Source organism: Canis aureus, chromosome 34, assembly GCF_053574225.1.
Source record: "Canis aureus isolate CA01 chromosome 34, VMU_Caureus_v.1.0, whole genome shotgun sequence".
NCBI classification, from domain to species: Eukaryota; Metazoa; Chordata; class Mammalia; order Carnivora; family Canidae; genus Canis; species Canis aureus.
Window position 1 is genome coordinate 16,782,299 of NC_135644.1, and position 19,437 is coordinate 16,801,735.

Below are 19,437 nucleotides of genomic sequence, written 5' to 3' on the forward strand. Positions count from 1 at the left end.
GTCAAGAAGTTTGGTGCTTTTGAAGAAATGTAATGTGCCAAGTGCAATGATCAGACTTCTGTTTTGTAAAGATAATGCTTGCTGCAAGAGGGAAAGCAGATCAACCAGTTAAGTTAGAGGACAGATGATGAGGGTAGAACTAAACATATACATATGGGCCAAGAGGTGATGAGAAGGGTAGAGAGCCATCATGGAATATAAAGAAAGCTTTTATTTGTGGCTCTTTTTGATAATTCCTATTATTTGTTTTTATAAGTTGATATGCTTTATCTATGGGAATATTAGACATGTCTTTTCCATGTACATGCATGTTACATACATTCATAACTACTTGATAGTATTTTCTTGAATCCCCTTGTCTTAAACAGTTCTAGCTTATTGACCATCTGGGTATGATGTGTGATGTCTTTTCTAATTTAGCGTATTGATTCCAAGTTGGGGTGGAGGAATGGAAATGTGTAGGCTTTTTAAAATTTATTTTTATTTTTATTTTTGTCGTAATGCCTCAGTGTCATTGTTAGCATTTAGAGGATAGAGGACAGGGATGGTAAACCAACTGTTATATATAGGACAGTTCCATGTGACTAGGAACTGTCTAGCCCTAAATGCCAATGGTGTCTGTGTTGAGGGTCCATCTTGGTTGACAAGGAGTAAAGGGAGGAGTAATACTACTAGTAATAGCTGACATTTACTGAAACCTACCATATAGTCTGTCATATAGCCTGTCACATAGTCATCATAGCCATAGTGTTTAATCCTCACATCAGTCCAAGAAGGTTCTATCCCCATTTTACAAATGAGCAAACTGAGGCAGACTAGGAGGATTGGCTCTGGATCCTGCATGCTTAACTCTAGTACTCTATTATTCCCATATGCTTTACTCTCTTGATTCTGTGACTTATTGAACACATATTCAATTTAGTAAAATCAATCAATCAATTATAAAAGAAGGGAGAAATATATTGTGTACTTATAGTTCATTAAGTCTCAGAATGCATCTCTTGGAAACATTTCATCTAATTTAGAATACTGGCAAAGTATCACCTCCAAGTGTTTTTTAAAATATGGAAAATTTTTGATCACATTTATGGATTAGGAGAAAACTCTATGAGTAACTCTTACTTGATGGCAAAGCAGTTGGTGCTGAATAGATGTCTTGTGAATTGAACTGACTCTAAGTGGGTTTAGAGGGTGCTATGATCTTGCAAATTCGTTTTTTACTTCACATAAAAGGGAATCCTTCTCAAGCACTTAAGATCTTTGCAATATGAAGGCATGTGTCAGTGATATAGGATGAAGAATGTGTATCTTTCTTGGACAGGCTTTACACTTTCTGGCCTCTGTGGCAGTTCCAGCTTGTTTCATCTGCCAGGCATTCCCTCCCCTCAGACCCAAATATTGTAGCTTCTATGCTCCTTCCTTCACAGGGCCTTTCTCAGTCTCCACTGAATGTTATCAAAACCTCTCTTAAAGCGCTTATCATCGTACCATGAATTATAATTATTTATGTATGTTTTTTAACGCTTCTTATAGAATAGGACCACTAATGCTGAGTTTTGTCTGCCCCCTCTGGTATCCTGTGTCTGGCACAAAGCCATATGGAAGCAGGAACTCAAGAAATCTTTGGTTTAGTGGAAAGTTAAAAGAATCACTGAGCATAGTAGAGCAACTCCATCACTTAGGGGAGGTTATAGGACTGCTGTTGCAAAGATTTTGTTTGGCTCGAACAAGGTAAACAGTTGTTTCTCTCATGCCTACCCAGCAGAAGAAGGCTGGTTTGGTACTCCTGCTGTGGTACCTGTCTTCCTGCTCCACCATCCTCTGGTGGTGGCATCCATCTCTAAGTTCACCTCATTGTCCAAAACAACTGCTGTAGCCACAGCCATCCTAACTCTATGGTAGATAGTGGAAATGGAGGAGGAAAAGGAAGGTTGTGCCTTCTGTTAAAAGAGACTTCCCAGAAGTCCTGTACAATACTATTCCTTGCATTTCATCTCATTGATTAAGACTTAGTCCCATGACTGCACTTAGCAGAGGTCTGGGAAATGTAGCCTTTCAGCTAAAGATCTTGTTCACCTGAATAAAATTGCGATTCTCTTTCTGAAAAGGAAGGGGGAATGAATATTGGGGTAGGCCACTGGCCATAGATTGTCAGGTGACACTGAGTATTTGTTCAGCTTTTAGATCACAATTTGGGAGGGACAAAGACAATTTGAACTGAATTTAGAGGAGAGAAACAAGGATGATGAGAGAACTGGAAGCTGTGTTATAGGAGGAGTAATGGAAAAACTGAGGCTGTTTCTTTTGGAGAGGAGAAGAATCAAAGGTACAATGGCTAGCTCTCTCCAAATATTTGAAGGACCATTATGTGGAAGAAGGATAAACCTATTTCAAATGATTCTAAGGAATAGCAAGGAAATTGTAGGCACATAGCATGCACCAACAGGATGTTGGAATTGACATTAAGGTCTTTTCTAAACCTTCAACCTTACGTAATAGAGATGTATTACCATGTATATGCATCATTTTGAGGTTAGAAATATTGCTTGTTCTTTGGTTTCTTTACATCAGAATCCCCCTCCCCCTTTTAATGGTTGTAATGGTGGTCAGCAATAAACATTGTGAAAAGCTCAGGACTTTTTCTCTTGTTAGATGTGACCTCTGTGTCCTTCATGCTTGGCTTTTTTCAAAATGTCATTGAGTCAGAAATGATTCCCATAAGTAGGGTGAAGTCAGAATTCTTAGATTGTAGACACTCAATATGAGGGTTTAGTAATTCCATAATGCCTAACTCAGTAATTCAAGAAATATTGTCACTGTCAACTTCTTTGGACTGAGATATCTGTATTAGGCAGGTGATTAATGTTATTTAGTTAAACAGGAATTCTTTTATTATTACCAAACATTTTAAATACCCCTAAAATATAGCTGCTGAAATGTCTCAAACAGTTATTATCACCAGATAAATAAGCTTTCAGAGAAGGGAGTTAATTTTTTTTCACTAAGTAGTCATGTATTTTTGAAAGTGCATGGAATAGATGTGTGCCCGAAAACTTGCCTGTCTTTGTGAATTAAGTTTTGTTTCTCTAGGCCACATTCATTTTGAATACAGATATGTTTTTCTCTTCTTGTATAAGAAATAGTTAAGGGGAGAGTATAATTTTTTTTTTTTGAGAGAGAGAGAGAAGGAGAGTGCACCGTAGTGAGAGGACAGAGGGAGAGGGAGAAGGAGAATCTTAAGCAGGTTTCACATGCAGTGGGAAACCCGATGCAGGGCATGATCTCAGGACTCTGAGATCATGATCTCAGCGAAGCTAAGAACTGACTAAGCCACCCAGACAACCCAGGAGAAAGAAAAATAATTTAAGATAAAAGTGATAACTTAGTAAGATAATATTCAAGTTTCTGTATTAAATCAGCTTTTTTTGGGGGGAAAATTTATCATAATTGAGCTAGTTTAAAAAGATTCTCAAACTGGGTTGCAATTATGAATATGGCAATGCTAGAGTAAAAGCAAATGTGTATGAAGCAGAAACTAAAATTCCAAGGGAGACAATATGTAGAATTTAAAAGATCAGAAAACACTTGCCTAAAAATAGTAACAATAACAAACATTTGTTGAATACTTAGTAACATGCTGGGCTCATACTCCTTTTTCTATCTTCATATTATATTAACCTTATGAATAAGAGCTCTTATTATCCTGTTTTTAGATGAGGAGACTGAGGCACAGATTTTTATATTTGGGAGAGAGAGAGAGATTGAGAGAGAGAATGAGCAGGGTAGGGTCAGATGGAGAAGGAGAAGCAGACTCCCCACTGAGCAGGGAGCTGGACATGGGGCTCCATCCCAGGACTCTGAGATCATCACCTGTGCTGAAGACAGACACTTAACCAACTGAGCCACCCAGGGGGCCAACCTCTCCTTTTTTAGAGTGCTGTATCAAGTACACAGCCATCTAGTTATTTACACTTTGCCTCTTAATCTTCTATGGAAAAGCTGTTGGTTTTTAGACACACCAGGCTGAATGGAAGAAGGGAAATATACACTCTTAGATTTGACTCCTTCATCAGCCAGTTTTGTAACACTGGACCTCCTTGTGTGTATGTACGTGTATATACATATGTACACATACATTTCACATTGGGTGGAATTGGTAAATCTTATGTTTCCAATAGGAGGTCTTTGAGTTACAAATAGCAGAGTAAGGGGTTTCAGTTCATAAAAGAACCCAAACAACGGTATTTCAATAAATCATGCTCATTTGTTATTTGAGCCTCTCTAGGCCTTTGGAGTCATTGCCTTTGTAATATTTCTTTAAGGCCTTTTTCTTCAGCCTGGAATAGTCTAGGACACATTCACTGATGCAGAGATGTCACCAAATTCTCCTGGGAAGCTTTTGACTGTATTTTAACTGGCCTGTGCATTTATGGGAAAATGCTGTCTCAGTGCAAATGAGATTTTTGGCACCAGCAAAGATGGCCTTGTACATGTACCACCACCTGTGTGGTACGATATTAGGAGCCCCGATAAGATACTTTATCCTCCAAAAATCTGCTCCACCAAGCTGGTGAGGAAGGCATTTGCACATTAGAGAATACTTAAAATGCCACAATTAGAACATTCATTCCTTGGAGGGCTTCCTACTTTCTGCTGAGAGTGCAAATACCCACAGGAGGGCTTTAAAAATCACTTAAACTTTGCTGTTGATAAGTCACTGGAAGCAGATTTGGGGGGTTAGGGTCGAGACCCATGGAAAACTCTAGACCCATTATGGGGATCCAAGGGACAAAGAAGGAAAGGGTTTGTAGACAAGAGTTGGGAAATGAAGCAGAAGTAGGACCATTGAGCTAGATAAGGCCCTCATTGCTTCATTCCTGGACTATCAGAGCCTTTCAGGTTTCAGTTGCTTTTCCTTCTTTGTAACTTTGCTTCCCGAACTTAATGTGAAGTGTTGCATGCTCTCAGTAAACAGTGAGAACCAGCTCAGGGAAGAACCAGCTTCACTTAGTTTCTGGCAGGAGATGGGGTGGTTGTATGGGTTTGCTTGCAGAGAGCCAAATTGGTGTTTGACTTGTCGTTACGGTGTCCAGACAGTTGTTATTTTGCCTCCTTAAGAGCATGCAGATTAATGGTCCGCCAGAGATTCAGGAACATGTTTGTTAGATTGAATTGAATTTGGAGTCTCTGTTCTGTAAGGTGGAGAATACTTTGGAAGGTGGTAAGGTCCCAGGGAAGCCTAAGGCTGGGGTCATGACACTGGGATGTTGTTTTTATTCTTCTTTTTGGAAGGATTTACATAAAACCTTTTTCATTTGATTTGAAAGTAACAACTTTATCATCTTAAGCTTTCCTTTGAATGTACTGTAAAGGCATGATCACAAATTATGCCTGTCAAAGAGTATGTTTGCATTTTGTAGCATTTTTCTATTATATAGGAGAAAGTTTTAGAGAACTAGGATACTGAATATGTTAATACTTTTAGGAAGAATTTGAAATATCATTCTTTTGAAACTAGGAACTGGAAAATTTCTGAATTTTCTAAATGGAAAGCTTTGTTTAGCTTAGTTTCAGTTGATTAAAATCCTGAATTTCTTTATATTCTCCCTGTTTCTTTATGTACAAAGATAGAGGCATAAACTGAAGTCAATAGGAGAGCTTGTACAACTGTAAAAAGGTAGTTTGATGTGTAGTATAATGATTCAAGGTCCACTCTGGGAAAGCCTTTATATTTATTATCAAGTCTGTATGTGTGTGCCTGCTGAAATTATACACTTAATAGTATTCCACGTACACGCTCCAGAGGATCACCTGAAACAGAGTGATTTTTTAAAAAAAGATTTTATTTATCCATGAGAGACAGAGAGAGAGACAGAGGCAGAGACACAGGCAGAGGGAGAGGGCTCCCTGCAGGGAGCCTGATGTAGGACTCTATCCCAGGACCCCAGGATCATGACCTGAGCCAAAGGCAGCTGCTCAACCACTGAGCCACCCATGTGCCCCTGAAACAGTGATTTTAAAATAGAAGTAATACTACTACTACTAATTATTATTATTATTAATAATAATAAAAACAACTCACTGTAGGAAAATAGAAAAATGCATAAAGAAAACCAGTGGCAGGCTTGGTTTTGGGTTCAGCTTGACTTTTGTTTCCTAGAATAAATCTTGATTTTCAGTCTTGTCCTTGACTCCAGACTAGGCCAATTGATAATTTGTTCTTGGGTAGGAGGCAAGGCAACCACCATCCATCCTTGCTCTCAACGCTGAAGTTCAAGCAAGCAAGGTGGGTCAGAGTTTGGAAGATCTCTCTTGATCATAACAAACAGCTGTTATCTGGTGGAGGTATTGATTTCTGAATATTTTATTGCTTGGACTGTTAGAATGCTCCAGTTGGATGATGTGTAGGAGTACCAACACAAGGCTGGAGGGAACCAGCCTTCATGGAAGGACTGCTGTACTTCTAACATTATGCTGGTGGTTTGTAAGGACTCTTTAGTCCTCACCAAAACCTGATTTGCAGGTCAGAAATTTTGCAGGTAAGGATCCTGTGTAGCAGAGATTTTAAATCCAAGTCCACCAAGCTAAGCCAGTTAAGCAACAAATATTTATTGAGTGAAGAGTCAATAGTCAATAAGACATAGTTCCTGCCCTCACGGAACTTAGGATGATGTGAAGTGGGGGAGGAGAAAAAGAATGATGTGGGGACTGCTAGTGCTATTACAAGGCTTGAACCCAATGTTTATATGTCTCTTGTCTCTTAACTCTAGTATTTTCTCCATTAAGATATTATTTTAGTTCTTTTTGGTAAAATCTGAAATTTTTTACCAAATTTAATTGAAATATTTTTAAATTATCACAATATCTAAGGACTCATTCTGAATATTGGCTCATTCATTTATTGTCACAGGACTATAACCGTACATATCCAGTTTCTAGAATTGAAACAGCCAACTAAAAACTCTTGTTTTTGATCAAATCCCTAGTATCAGTTTATTTTTTGTGATTGCCTTTTTAAAAAGTGTAATATAGACAAAATTCCAATAGGTGATGGTTTTAATTACTTGTATGTTAGTAAAACTTTTATTGTATATACTTTCTACATACCTAGTTTATTACTGGAACTGCTACTTTTTTCCAGCATTAAAATTCTAAGATTTTATTTTAATGCATAGTTAAAAATGACAGTAGGTTGTTTACTGTCATTACTTATGATATTTATAGTACAGATTAGGTAAAATCTTAGGAAATATACTCCACACTGTTTTTCCTGCCTCTGACAACCACTGCAGATGGACTTATAATTTTATTTACACTGCTTTTAATATTAGGACATTATAAATTCACCATTTGTAGTCAGAAAGCCAGACAGCATTTTATTATGTACAGGTATCAGTGGGAGACAATATAATAATGTTGATTCTGTGTCAATAAGCTATTTTGTTTCAAGTCATCGTAATCAGATAATAGCACAAAGTGATGACATTTATAGAGCCTGGAAGTGATTTGGAGACCTATAAATGCTCTGTGAGCCCAGGCATAACAAACCAGGGCCAAGGGACTGCTAGTATAACAGATAACCTGCTGGTGAGGCATGTCCTAAAGTTCTTTTCGCTCAATCTGTTAAGATCAATATAGCAGAATAGACAGGAAATTTAGTTCACTGAAACATGAAAGTCTTTGCAAATATAAGAGATCCTATTTTATAGATTTCCAAGTTAACAATGTCGGCCCTACCTTTGACTCTGTGTAGGGAGAATAAAATCATGATTCTGTTATGTTTGCAAATTACTTATAATTCAAATTACAAATTTGATTTGTGGAATCAGATATTCTTGTAGCCTTTTGCGAGGGGGTTGTGGTGCAGAGTACTTTGTCTACTCCAGAGGAGTCCTGGATATAATGTTTTGTATAACACCGAGTCCTATCCTTTACTGAATAAGCAGAGAATGCCTCGAACATATACATAGGCTCCCAAGGATTTGGGGTCGACTTCTTCAAGTCTTTCTGATCTCTCATGCCAGGTCAGTATGGAAGATGATTGTTGATTTGTTAATTAGATCAGAAGAATCAGTGACTCTAAACAGCAGGATCCATCATTAAAGTCTACAAATCATCAAGATTTCAAGATTTTATCAGTTTTTTGGAAATCATCTTGGCTTTACCTGTGTATTCTAATGCATCATATATGGTTTATTTATTGAGCATCATCTGGGTACTAGCAGGACTGCACTGGGCACTAGGATTACAGAGGTATTTATTCCTGCCATTAGGAACTCAGTTTAGAATAAGGGCTCTGTTGATAGGATTCTTAATCGAATCCTGCCACCTTGCTATCACTCTTCTTTTGATCACTTAATCTCATCTACTTCTCCTGTTCTTTAGTTTTCATCTGTCAGGTCGTAATGGGAGAATTTTGACCTTCTGCCTATAAAATTCTTTGTGAGCTCTAACTTTTCACTAGAAGGGAAAAAATACAAAAATACTGTGTAAAACATCAACAAAACCAATTTTTAAAAAAGAGTGATGATACATTTTAATTTCAGACAGTGACTTCAGTTTACCAGATGATTGATTATCAGTACTTATTGCCCAAGAACAGACTTTTAAACTTATTGGTAGAATTATTTTCACATTCTTGCTGCACAATATTTAAGAGTTTAAGAAAATTCTTTGCTGGCGGAAACTATACAAGTCCATAGCTAAATCATCAAGGTTGAATCATATGTGTGTGTACCCCAACTGGTCTTCTAACAAGTGAACTATGATAAGGGTCAGTGTTTGTGTAAATAACAAGATAATGAGCTCTATAATAAGCATCAACATTCCTGATCCAGAGTTGTCATCACACTTTCTTATTGACATGGAGGCATTGGTTGCTTCAGAGTAAATTTTATATAAATTGATCTCTACTTTCCGAAAATGTACACATTTAGAATGAGAGGTTATTTAGTTCCTAGCATGAGATTTGTGACCTATAAGCCCACTTAACAATTATGTACTGGTCCAATCTGGGTTTGGGCCATAGCTAAATAAGTTACCATTTTGAACTAAATTGAGAAGAGGATGCAAGATGCTAAGTCCTATTAAATTCAGTGTCTGGACACTGATTGCTAACTTTAACACCTCCCCTTGGTGTTCCTAAATAACATGGAATAAGGGAGAAGGAATACAGCAAGGTGTTTGTATGATTCACTCAAGATCTATGTGGCAGTCACAGGTGATTCAATCTGTGACTATAGAGAATCACCAAATCCACCAATTGGGAATTAATTTCTCCTTCTGCTGCTATTGTTACAATTTTCAGTATCAAGTCATTGTTCATTTGATAACCTGGTGATCTCATCTGTGTGTTAAGACGATCAAATTAGCATTGATGCTATCAGCTTTAACACATCTGTAGCAATTTGATTTATGGTTCAACACTTGGGCTAATGAATCAGAAAAACCCTGGTTCCCTGGTGTGATGGTGTCTATAAAGTGGTGTTTGGGTTGAGAGTGAGTCTATTGCATCATATATAAGCCTTAGGCAGAAAAGCTGCCTGACTGCAGATGTATGTAGTCCCTTATTTCTCACAAGTACCTATTTTCTTTTTTCATGTTTGATTCCATTCAGCCATTTTCCAGTAATTTACATTTGCTAGTCATGAAGCCGTATAGGAATACTTTGGGGAATTGGGGTTGGAAATCAGCACTTAAATCAGGGTGATTCAAAGTTTTGTACAAGGCCTGTTAAATTATTAAGTGCTGAAGGGTGTTTTACTCTTTTCGTATATATAGGTTGATTCATTAGTTCCTTCTTTACCCAAGCAGGTGACTATTTTAAATTTTCTTCTATTTGGGTAGTGTTCTTTTTTTTTTAATTTTTATTTATTTATGATAGTCACACAGAGAGAGAGGTAGAGACATAGGCAGAGGGAGAAGCAGGCTCCATGCACCGGGAGCCCGACGTCGGATTCGATCCCGGGTCTCCCCGATCGCGCCCTGGGCCAAAGGCAGGCGCCGAACCTCTGCGCCACCCAGGGATCCCGGGTAGTGTTCTTTATAGCATTCTGTAAGCGTAGCTCTTTGGCCAATAAAGAGGTAGATAACCAGTTAGTCCCTTGGAAGGGAGTGGGGATGAGGGTCTTAGACTTCTTTCAAGTGGAGGAGGAGTCCATCCACAGGAAGCTCAGTGACTTAGCTGATAGAGAAAGTTCTTCATGAATTATTTGGGGGAGTGCAGAAAAGACTTAACAGAAACTGTCCGTGTTTTGGTACTGGCTGACAAAAGGTTTTCATTGCTGAGTGTTCTTGGTAAGAATTTGGAGATTCTTTTGAATGTTTTAGGCACGCATGTGATTACCAATTTATATTTTATTAAAATTTTTTTTAAGTGTATGTGTCAGGGATTAGGAGAGGACATTTGAAGAACTTATTTTTTGTTATGATACTTACACTGGGAGGAAAAGTTCGTTCCATGAAGCAGGTGTGTCTATGACTTTATTTTTCCTAATATTGACCCTTTTACGTTAATGAAGAATTGCTTGAGGATTTCAGATTCCTGGCTTGTTTTTTTTTTTTTTTTTTTTTTCTGTGACTCCCCTCACCCCTGAATGGGTAAGCCTGCGGACGCACCGTGGAACATTCCAGGGTGAAGCAGACCTCCCTGGAACTTAGATTCTTTATCACACTCCCAGGGGAGTTCATTTCAAGTTGCTGGTACGAGGAGCTGCAGCATGATATTGCCCAATCCCAGGCTCTCTTATTGCTGGGTGGGAGGGAGTGGGATTGCTGTTTAAGAAATTTTATTATCTTCAGAAGGAAAGAATTTATTATAGGGGTTTTCTTAGAAGATCTCTTTCATGTGGGTTAAGATGTTTTGAGCTTTGAATCTACAAGCTGCTTACAGATTCTAAGTTGTTTTGAGGGTGGTACCACCACTCTCAAGGGATGTTTGGACATGTATAGGGTGTTCTTTGTTGTCACAGTGATTCCAGGGAAGGGCACTACTGGCATTCCACATAAGAGGCCCAGAGATGCTATATATCCAGCTTTGCCCCAGGCAATTAAATAATTGTCTCACTCCAAATGCCAATTGTGTCCTCTTCAGAACCCCTGAGAAGTGCGGTTTTATTTATAATGCTCTGCAGTGCAGGTTGATAGTCTGGTTGTCAAGATTAAGGGGTGCTCAATGAAATATAAGTAGAATGCAAAAGACTTGGGGGAAGAGGAAGAAGACAGGTAGCTAGCATATAAATGAAAATGAGGAATTGCTCAGGTAGAAAAAGTGGAAACAATTTCCCACTTCTCAGATTGAGAGGCTACGTTGATAGTGCATCACATTATCCTGCTGGCTTTTTGGTCATTGAAAAGGCACTTTTAAAAAATTATGAAGCAAATATTTAAGCAATCTTTGAGATCAATTATCCAAAGGGCTGACTGAATTCTGTAGGCTGGATTTTGAGAAACATTCAGCTTCAAGAGGCCAGCAGGGAAAGGACACTAAGCTACCCTTTGGTGCACCTATAGAATCTGCTGGTCATTTGTCATGCAAGGGGACCAGGCCTGGGCCAAGTGGAGGAGCTGCAAGATAAGACCCATCTTTGCCAGAAGCCTCTTTTTTTCCTTAAGATTTATTTATTATTTTAGACACACACAGAGAGAGTGCATGTGAGCAGGGGTAGGGGCAGAAGGAGAGGAAGAGAATCTAAAACAGACTCCCTGCTGAGCATGGAGCCAGTCATGGGGCTTGACAAAGGGCTCGATTTCACAACCCTGAGATCATGATGGGAACCAAAACGAGTCAAAGGCTTAACCATCTGAGTCACCCAGGTGCCCCATCTCCTAGCAGCCTTTTGGTGGATCACTGACTAGCTTACTCACCAAGCTCATTCACACTGTGGCTCAGTTTCTGGGGTATGAAGTGGAGCCCTGAGCCCTTTTCATGACCAAAGTCTGTATCCCTGTCCAGGATTACATCTATGCAGAGCCACTTTTAGTTTTAACATAGTTACTGGCACTAATGATCTCTAGACTTTCCTGCAGTCAACCCATTTGTCAGGTCACTTGTTTGCTTGACATTTATGGTACTTTATTCTCCATCTCCCCAACCTTGTCCTGCCCTCACAAGAGGTTCCCTGCACTTGTCTCACAGAGGCCTCCCCATTAAGCTCTCACCTATGTTGGGCTTCTCTCAAATTGTTTGAACCTTATACAAAGTGCTGGTCCCTTCTCTTTGCTAATCCTACCTATCCACAATGGCCCATGCAGTCTTACTCTCCTTCATGAAGCCTTCTCTAATTACTCCAGCTTGTGGTATTAGTTTTTTCCTCCTTGAGACCCTTTGATTTTTTTAAAAGATTTTATTCATTTATTCATGAGAGACAGAGAGAGAGAGAGAGAGAGAGAGAGAGAGAGGGAGGCAGAGACACAGGCAGAGGGAGAAACAGGCTCCATGCAGGGAGCCTGATGTGGGACTCGATCCCGGGTCTCCAGGATCACACCCTGGCTGAAGGCGGCGTGAAACCACTGTGCCACTGGGGCTGCCTGAGACCCTTTGATTTTTATTGTCTGTGCTGCTTATTCAGAACCAAATCACCTACAGTCATATGACACGGCTTTGGAGCTGGACTACATAGGTCTGAATCCCTGTTCCTTTACTTACTAGTTAGTTGTGAGATTTGGTCAAGCCTCAGTCTCCTCATCTATAAAACGGGACTATTAATACTGTTTCATGGGATTGTTGTGATGATAAGTGAGATAATCTACAGAAAACACTTAAAATACATGGCTAATTTATATCATATAACTCTTGTCCCCGATAAATTTATAAGCTCTATTGAAAAAAGGACCATATTTTAACTTTCTTTGTTTCTTCCACAAGCCCTAGAGCCATGTCTTGTACATAGTAGGTATAAATTTTTTTGTGGCTTTAGTGAATCTGATATCATATACTTCTGGTTCTTTTTTTTTTTTTTTTTTTGACTGCACTTACGTGAGTGAGATGTGTACGTGATCACTCATCAAGTGGCTTTGTGGGTTTTGCTTCAAAGTCCTTGAATTCTTGAAATGTCTTCTTAATGGTGTTTTGACGTAATCAGCCATCAGGGCTCTGAAACAATAATTTGGAAAAAAACAGTCGACTCAGTAGTTTGTAAACTGGATTAAAAAGCAAAAAGAACTCCGGCCTCTTATTTGACAACCTATTAGGGAAACCAGGCAGCTAGAATGTTGCACAGGAAGAGAGTAGTTCATCAGTTGAACATGGACTATTCCACCAGTTGATATTAGGCAGAGTAGGATCTTCCACATAATTTGTTATGCTTGGCTGTCATGACTGCAGTGTAAAGTTTTGGAAATAAACAAGTGACTCTCAGTCTTTGAAGGGAACAGGCCTTGTTGGTGTGGATAAGGTGTGAGAGTTGTAGGGAATTCTTGCCCAATTTATAAACATAAAAAATATGTCAAAATAAAAAAGTACAGGAAAAGTGAAGCAAGAATTATGATTGAATTAAGGAATTGCCTCTTACACTTTTTTAAAAAAAATAAAGATTTTATTTATTTATTTGAGAGACAGAGACAGAGCAGGAGTAGGGAGGAGAGGGAGAAGCAGAATCCCTGCTGAGCAGGGAGCCTGACATGGGGCTTGATCCCAGGACCTTGAGATCATGACCTGAGCTGAAGGTAGATGCTTAACCGACTGAGCCACCCAGGAGCCTCTGTCATGTACTTTTACATGACATATCTTTAAAAAGAGCTCATACACCTCCTCAGGTAGACCCAAGTGTCTGGAAGGCCCAGCACATGTTAAGAGGATCTAACAGGAAAATAGGATTTGCCACAGAAATTACCTTACTCTGTTAATTTTGGACAATGTTCCATTGACTACGACTTGCCTTTCTCTTTTGAGAAAAGAATTTATGAGAAAAAAAAAGAAACTCTCACTAAGCAAGGGTAAAAGAATCAAACCTTTTAATGTGACTCAATATTTTTCTCTTTAAAATTTCTGGGCATTCCTCTTTCAAGGAATTGCAAATTATTCCAGATTTCATTTTCCTTTCTGAGGATTTAAGATAACAAACAAACTCCTATAAAGTGTTATTGTATGTCTTGATGGTTTTATATATATATATAATGGCTTTATATATATAATGATACCACGAGGCTGAATTTTATGAAGAGGAATTTTCATTACCTGATAAGTATGCCTTGACTATCCCCAAGTGCCTAGCACTGTGCTTAGAGGCTGTAAAGAATACAGAAGTGGTGTACTTTCCCTGCACTTGAAAAACAAATGACTTCTTTCTTCCTTGAGGCATTAACTGTTTCTCTAATATCTTAACACTTTCTTAGTCCAACACTTAGCCCGGGAAGCTTGGGATATGGTTATTTAAGGATCACTTGTTTTTCTACAGTTTGGGGTTTTATAAGATTGGAAAACAAATTTATCCTTAGTCTAATTTAATGTTTTTTTGAAGAGATTGAACCTCTTTTTTTGATGTCCCTGGCTTGTTTTTGATTGTAGCAAATTTTCCTAAGCCAAAGAATTTTTATGTGCAGTGTTTGTTGCCAGATAGACTACTCTTCTCCAACTGAATTATATGAGCATATGGTGTGGTATGGATTCCACACTAGCCCAATTCACGAATTCAGCTAATGTGGATAGCAACTTTGGAAAAAAGTCAAATTTTTACATTCTTTCTTGAGCTTGGTGAAATAACTTTTTTCTTTTCCTTTTTGCTTTCTGTTTTTCCTTTTTTGGTATAAGGGAACACAGAGCAGTGGTCAATATAGCACAGATGCCAGAACTAGAACTGTCAGGTCCAAATCTTTGCTTTGCACTTGCTTGCTGTTTGATCTTGGGCAAGTTACTGAACTGCTCTGTGCCTCAAGTTCTTTATTTGTGAAATGTTCATAATAATCACATCTATCTTTTAGGGTTGTTATGGAAGTTAAATGACTTGAAGTTGGCAAAGTGTTTAGAATGATGCATGCCATTTACGTGCCACACGAGTATTTTTCATCTTTGCATCAATCTATTTTGATTATTGGAAAAGGCCAGGGATGGTGCTGGGGAAGTAGGATGATCATTTAGTCCTAATGGCTTCTTGTCAATGGCTGTGCCTGGTTCTTAACAAAAGGTTATTATTTATTTATTTATTTATTTATTTATTTATTCATTTATTTTTTAGAGAGAGATTGAGAGAGAGAGCAAGGAGCTTGATGCAGGGCTCGATCTCACAACCCTAAGATCATGACCTGAGCTGAAATCAAGAGTTGGACACTTAACCAACTGAGCCACCCAGGAGCCCTTTAACAAAGATTTTTTTATTTCAGTGTGGATTATCAAATATACCTTCTTGGCTCTTATTAGAGGGAAAATATTTTAAAGTTATGAAAGTTACTGTTTGTAAAATTGCCTGTAGGTTAAAACTGGATTAATAGTTATGGATGTTTAGAGACTATTTGTTGAAAAAAAATTTAATTTTGCTGTTTTTAGATTTTTTATTCTCCACAAATATTTAGCTCCAGTGTATGAAATCCCTCTCCCTGCTTTTTTGGACTTTAAATTATTAAACAATAAGATGTAGATACCTTTGGTGGAGTGGAGAGTAAAGGCTACTTGTTTAAAACAAAAGAGAACAAATGCAGTGCTTACAGATCAGTTGAAATCAGGGGCACCTGCAATTGTTATCAGAGCTTTTCACTAGTAGTTTGCTTTTAAATAGCACATACTTCCTTTATAATAAAATGAATGACAGGCTTCTGACACCAGTGGAGCATCTTGGTTGATCCCTGGGAGGCCACCCAGCAATGATAAAGGATCAGTTTGTTTTTTCTGGAGAGGTATTTCCAAACAATAGTCATTTGGGAGTTGTAACAGGCAAGGAAGGTAATATTGAAAAGGTGAACTTGACAGATGAATTATCATGGATCTGTTGGTAAATTAAGTAAATTGATTTTGATATATTACTGCAGATAACTGAGTATTTGGGAGATCAAACGTGAAAAAACACTGACTAGAAAAGAGTTAATTGCAAAATTTCCCCTATCAGTTTCATTTTTTAATATATTTTATGTAACTGGCTTTGAAGTAATTTAAAAATGACTTTTGGGTATATATTTTGTGTCCTTTTAATGATGTGTTTAACTTCATATTTTTGCAAAAATAAAAAAATCTGACTTGTAATAAAAATTGCTTAAGAATTATGTATTTTATAACAGGCTATAAATTGTTTTAAGAATTTATTTTCTTCTCTATACTCAGTTTCTAAGTTTATGCTTTTCTTTTTTTCATAGCAATATGAAACTCTTTGTAAGTAGACTGACCTTTAGATTGCTATAATTTTTCAACCAGAAATTATTAGATACTAAAGGAGACAAATGTACTGAACTTACAAATGTGTTATGTTGGATTACTAACAATAGACCTAATTGATAAAAGTGATTTAATATATGTTGTGTTAATAGCTAAACCTCCAAAGCCACTAATCTCCCATGGAAATATTGCTTTGTAGAACAAAATCCAATGAGAAGTTCTGGGATTCCAGAGTGAATTTGTACATTCCTTAGGGGCATTTTTGCAAGGGAGGTTGTTGTGTTTTAAAGGTAGTTGATAAGAGACCTGCACCACCAACCCCAGACCTGCACCACCAACCACCATCGTGCATTAGTCTATAGAAGGTATTTGGGTGTACGTATTCCTGTACCACTCGGTACCACCATTTAGCCAAGGGAAGTTTCTGACCATTTGCAGCATACATTATAAATCAGGATGTCACTACCAGACAATCAGATTTGAACATTCCATGAACAAAGTAGCCTATATCCCCTAGGAATAGATCACTTAACTATGTTTATGTCATGCTGTTGATATGCCTGCATTTACACAAGTCAGGATAGCAGATTGTTTATTTATTTTAGGAGTAGATAATTGATCTGTATATTTACCTAATTTTGGGTTAATTAGCCAATAACTGAAATAGGTAATTTAGCATGATTGCTTAAATACATGAGGAAAATAGTTGTATTCTTCCAAACTTCGAAATTACTCCTACCACTTTGGGCTTGTGAAAGAATAATTTTGAGTCTACTCCAACCAAGTTAGGCTGATGTTGGCTGATCTCTTTAAAAAAATTTCCTACTTGGCACATAATACGTGGGGAAGTCACTGGTCGGATATTTGGGGAAACTCAGAAGGTTTCCAACTGCCAAATTAGTCCCCTGGGGAGACCTGGGAAAATTGCTGGATATAGTGGTTGAATGAAATAAATGTATTTAAGCTATGTTCTCTTTCTGCTATTACTAGAGGAAATCACTGCCACTTGGGAATGTAGTAACTTTGGGGGTCAAATTTGAGCACTCTGGTTGGGTGCAGAGATTTTTCTTTGGTAGGTTTTTCTTTTTTTTGACTTAAAAATTTTTTGTTTGGGAAGATGAACTGACAGAGCTGGGATCTTACAAAGTTGTTAAACAAAAAGCCAAAATATTGGTCTGAATCTAAGAATGAAGGACCATAAATTGCTATCTATGATTTGGTAATAAAAGGGCACTTAAAAAAAATAAAGAGCAGGGAACTTGAAAAAAGAAAAAAGCACAGTCAAGCAAATGAAGTTACTCATGGTATCAATCAGAGATAATCACCATTAATATTCTGGCCTTTTTCTACACTTTTATTTCTCCATATATAACTCTGTTATAGGTGAAATTTTACATCCTCATCTTTGTTACATATTATAAATATTTATCTAAATCATTTAGAAGTTCTACATAACCATTTTAATGAGTTCTTAATATGTCAAAATAAAGCTATAAGAAAACTTTATCCTTTTCTTATTATCAAACATCTAGATAGTTTGCAAATTATTGTAAGTAATATTGTGATTAAAATCTCCATATGAGTAATAGTGAAAGGGAATATAAGGGAAGGGAGAAGAAATGTGTGGGAAATATCAGAAAGGGAGACAGAACGTAAAGACTGCTAACTCTGGGAAACGAACTAGGGGTGGTGGAAGGGGAGAAGGGCGGGGGGTGAGAGTGAATGGGTGACGGGCACTGGGGGTTATTCTATAGGTTAGTAAATTGAACACCAATAAAAAATAAATTAAAAAAAAATCTCCATATGTAAATCTTTGTCTAATTCTCTGATTAGTTCCTTAGGGGGGAAAAACACCTAAAAATAAAAGAACTAAGAATAAGCACTTTTAAAAAACAAAATACATGTTGTCAAATTTCTTTCTGGACTGGTTATATCAAGGCACACTCTAGTCAGCCGTGTGCAGAAATGACCTCTTCTTGAATACCCTGAAACAGAAAATACAATAATCATTATAAAAATGTTTTCCTAATTTTGTAAGTCATACTCCTTTGATTACTAATTCACTGCATAATTTTTCATTTTTATAAAAAATTGTATTTCTTTGGTTAAATATCTGCATGGATAGGTTTTTATTTTTATTTTATTTTATTTTATTTTATTTTATTTTATTTTATTTTATTTTATTATTTTATTTTTTATGGATAGGTTTTTAAACTGGTTTTCTTTTGCTTGTGGAGTTACAGAATGTGGAAGTGAGGATTTTCGCTGTGAAGATGGGCAATGTATCTCTGCATCCTGGAGGTGTGATGGGACCAGAGACTGCTTGGATGACACAGATGAAATCGGCTGCCGTAAGTGAGGAGGGGCTGGGCAAAGCTCTGTTGTGAGTGGCATTAGTGCTTCCTGCTGAATTCAGCTGTACCGAAGATAAAGAGCCATGCCTTTAGTGATAGATTTGGGACTGGACTCAAGTCTTTTGAGATCTTTGTGGCTGAAGAGAACTGATGGCATTAATAATTCTGAAGAAGGGGTTCAATTCACATCATTTTCTGTCTTACCCTTATCCCATGACCTTGATATGGAAACAAATTTGTGAGTAGTTTTCTGAAGCCTATAAGCCTATTTCAGATTATTCCCTCTGGAAATTTTGTGCACCAACTGTGATTTGTAATTCAAGGAGGAATCTGTTTTGTATAAAAGACATAGTATAACTTAGGCGACTTACACAAAAAGATCACAGAAGAGGCTAGTATGGTTTTATGTTTAAAAAGATTATAGTTCTCTTAACCATAGGAAACAAACTGAGGGTTGCTGGGGGAGGTGGGGATGGGGTAACTGGGTGATGGGCATTAAGGAAGGCATATAATGTAATGAGCACTGAGTGTTATATACAACAGATGAATCACTGGACTCTACCTCTGAAACTAATAATACACTATATATTAATTAATTGAATGTAAATGAAAAAAAGAATAAAACATTACATAAAAAAAGAATAAAACCCATTGGACTATTCAGAACCTAAAAAAATATAGTTAAAAACACAGTAGTATTGTAAACCCAAATTTTAATTATAAAATAATTTTCACCTATGTTTCTTCATTTAGTTCTCTCAATATTCTGAGATAGGTTTCAGA

At 37.4% G+C, this 19,437-nt stretch overlaps 1 protein-coding gene across 1 annotated transcript in view; it reads left to right on the plus strand.

Annotated features, from left to right (window-relative positions):
- Positions 1-19,437, plus strand: part of LRP2 (LDL receptor related protein 2) — a 196,433-nt gene that overhangs the window by 17,879 nt on the left and 159,117 nt on the right. The window contains exon 2 of the mRNA XM_077883566.1: positions 18,544-18,651. Coding sequence (XP_077739692.1) covers positions 18,544-18,651 — 108 coding nt within the window. The remainder of the gene's footprint in view (positions 1-18,543; positions 18,652-19,437) is intronic.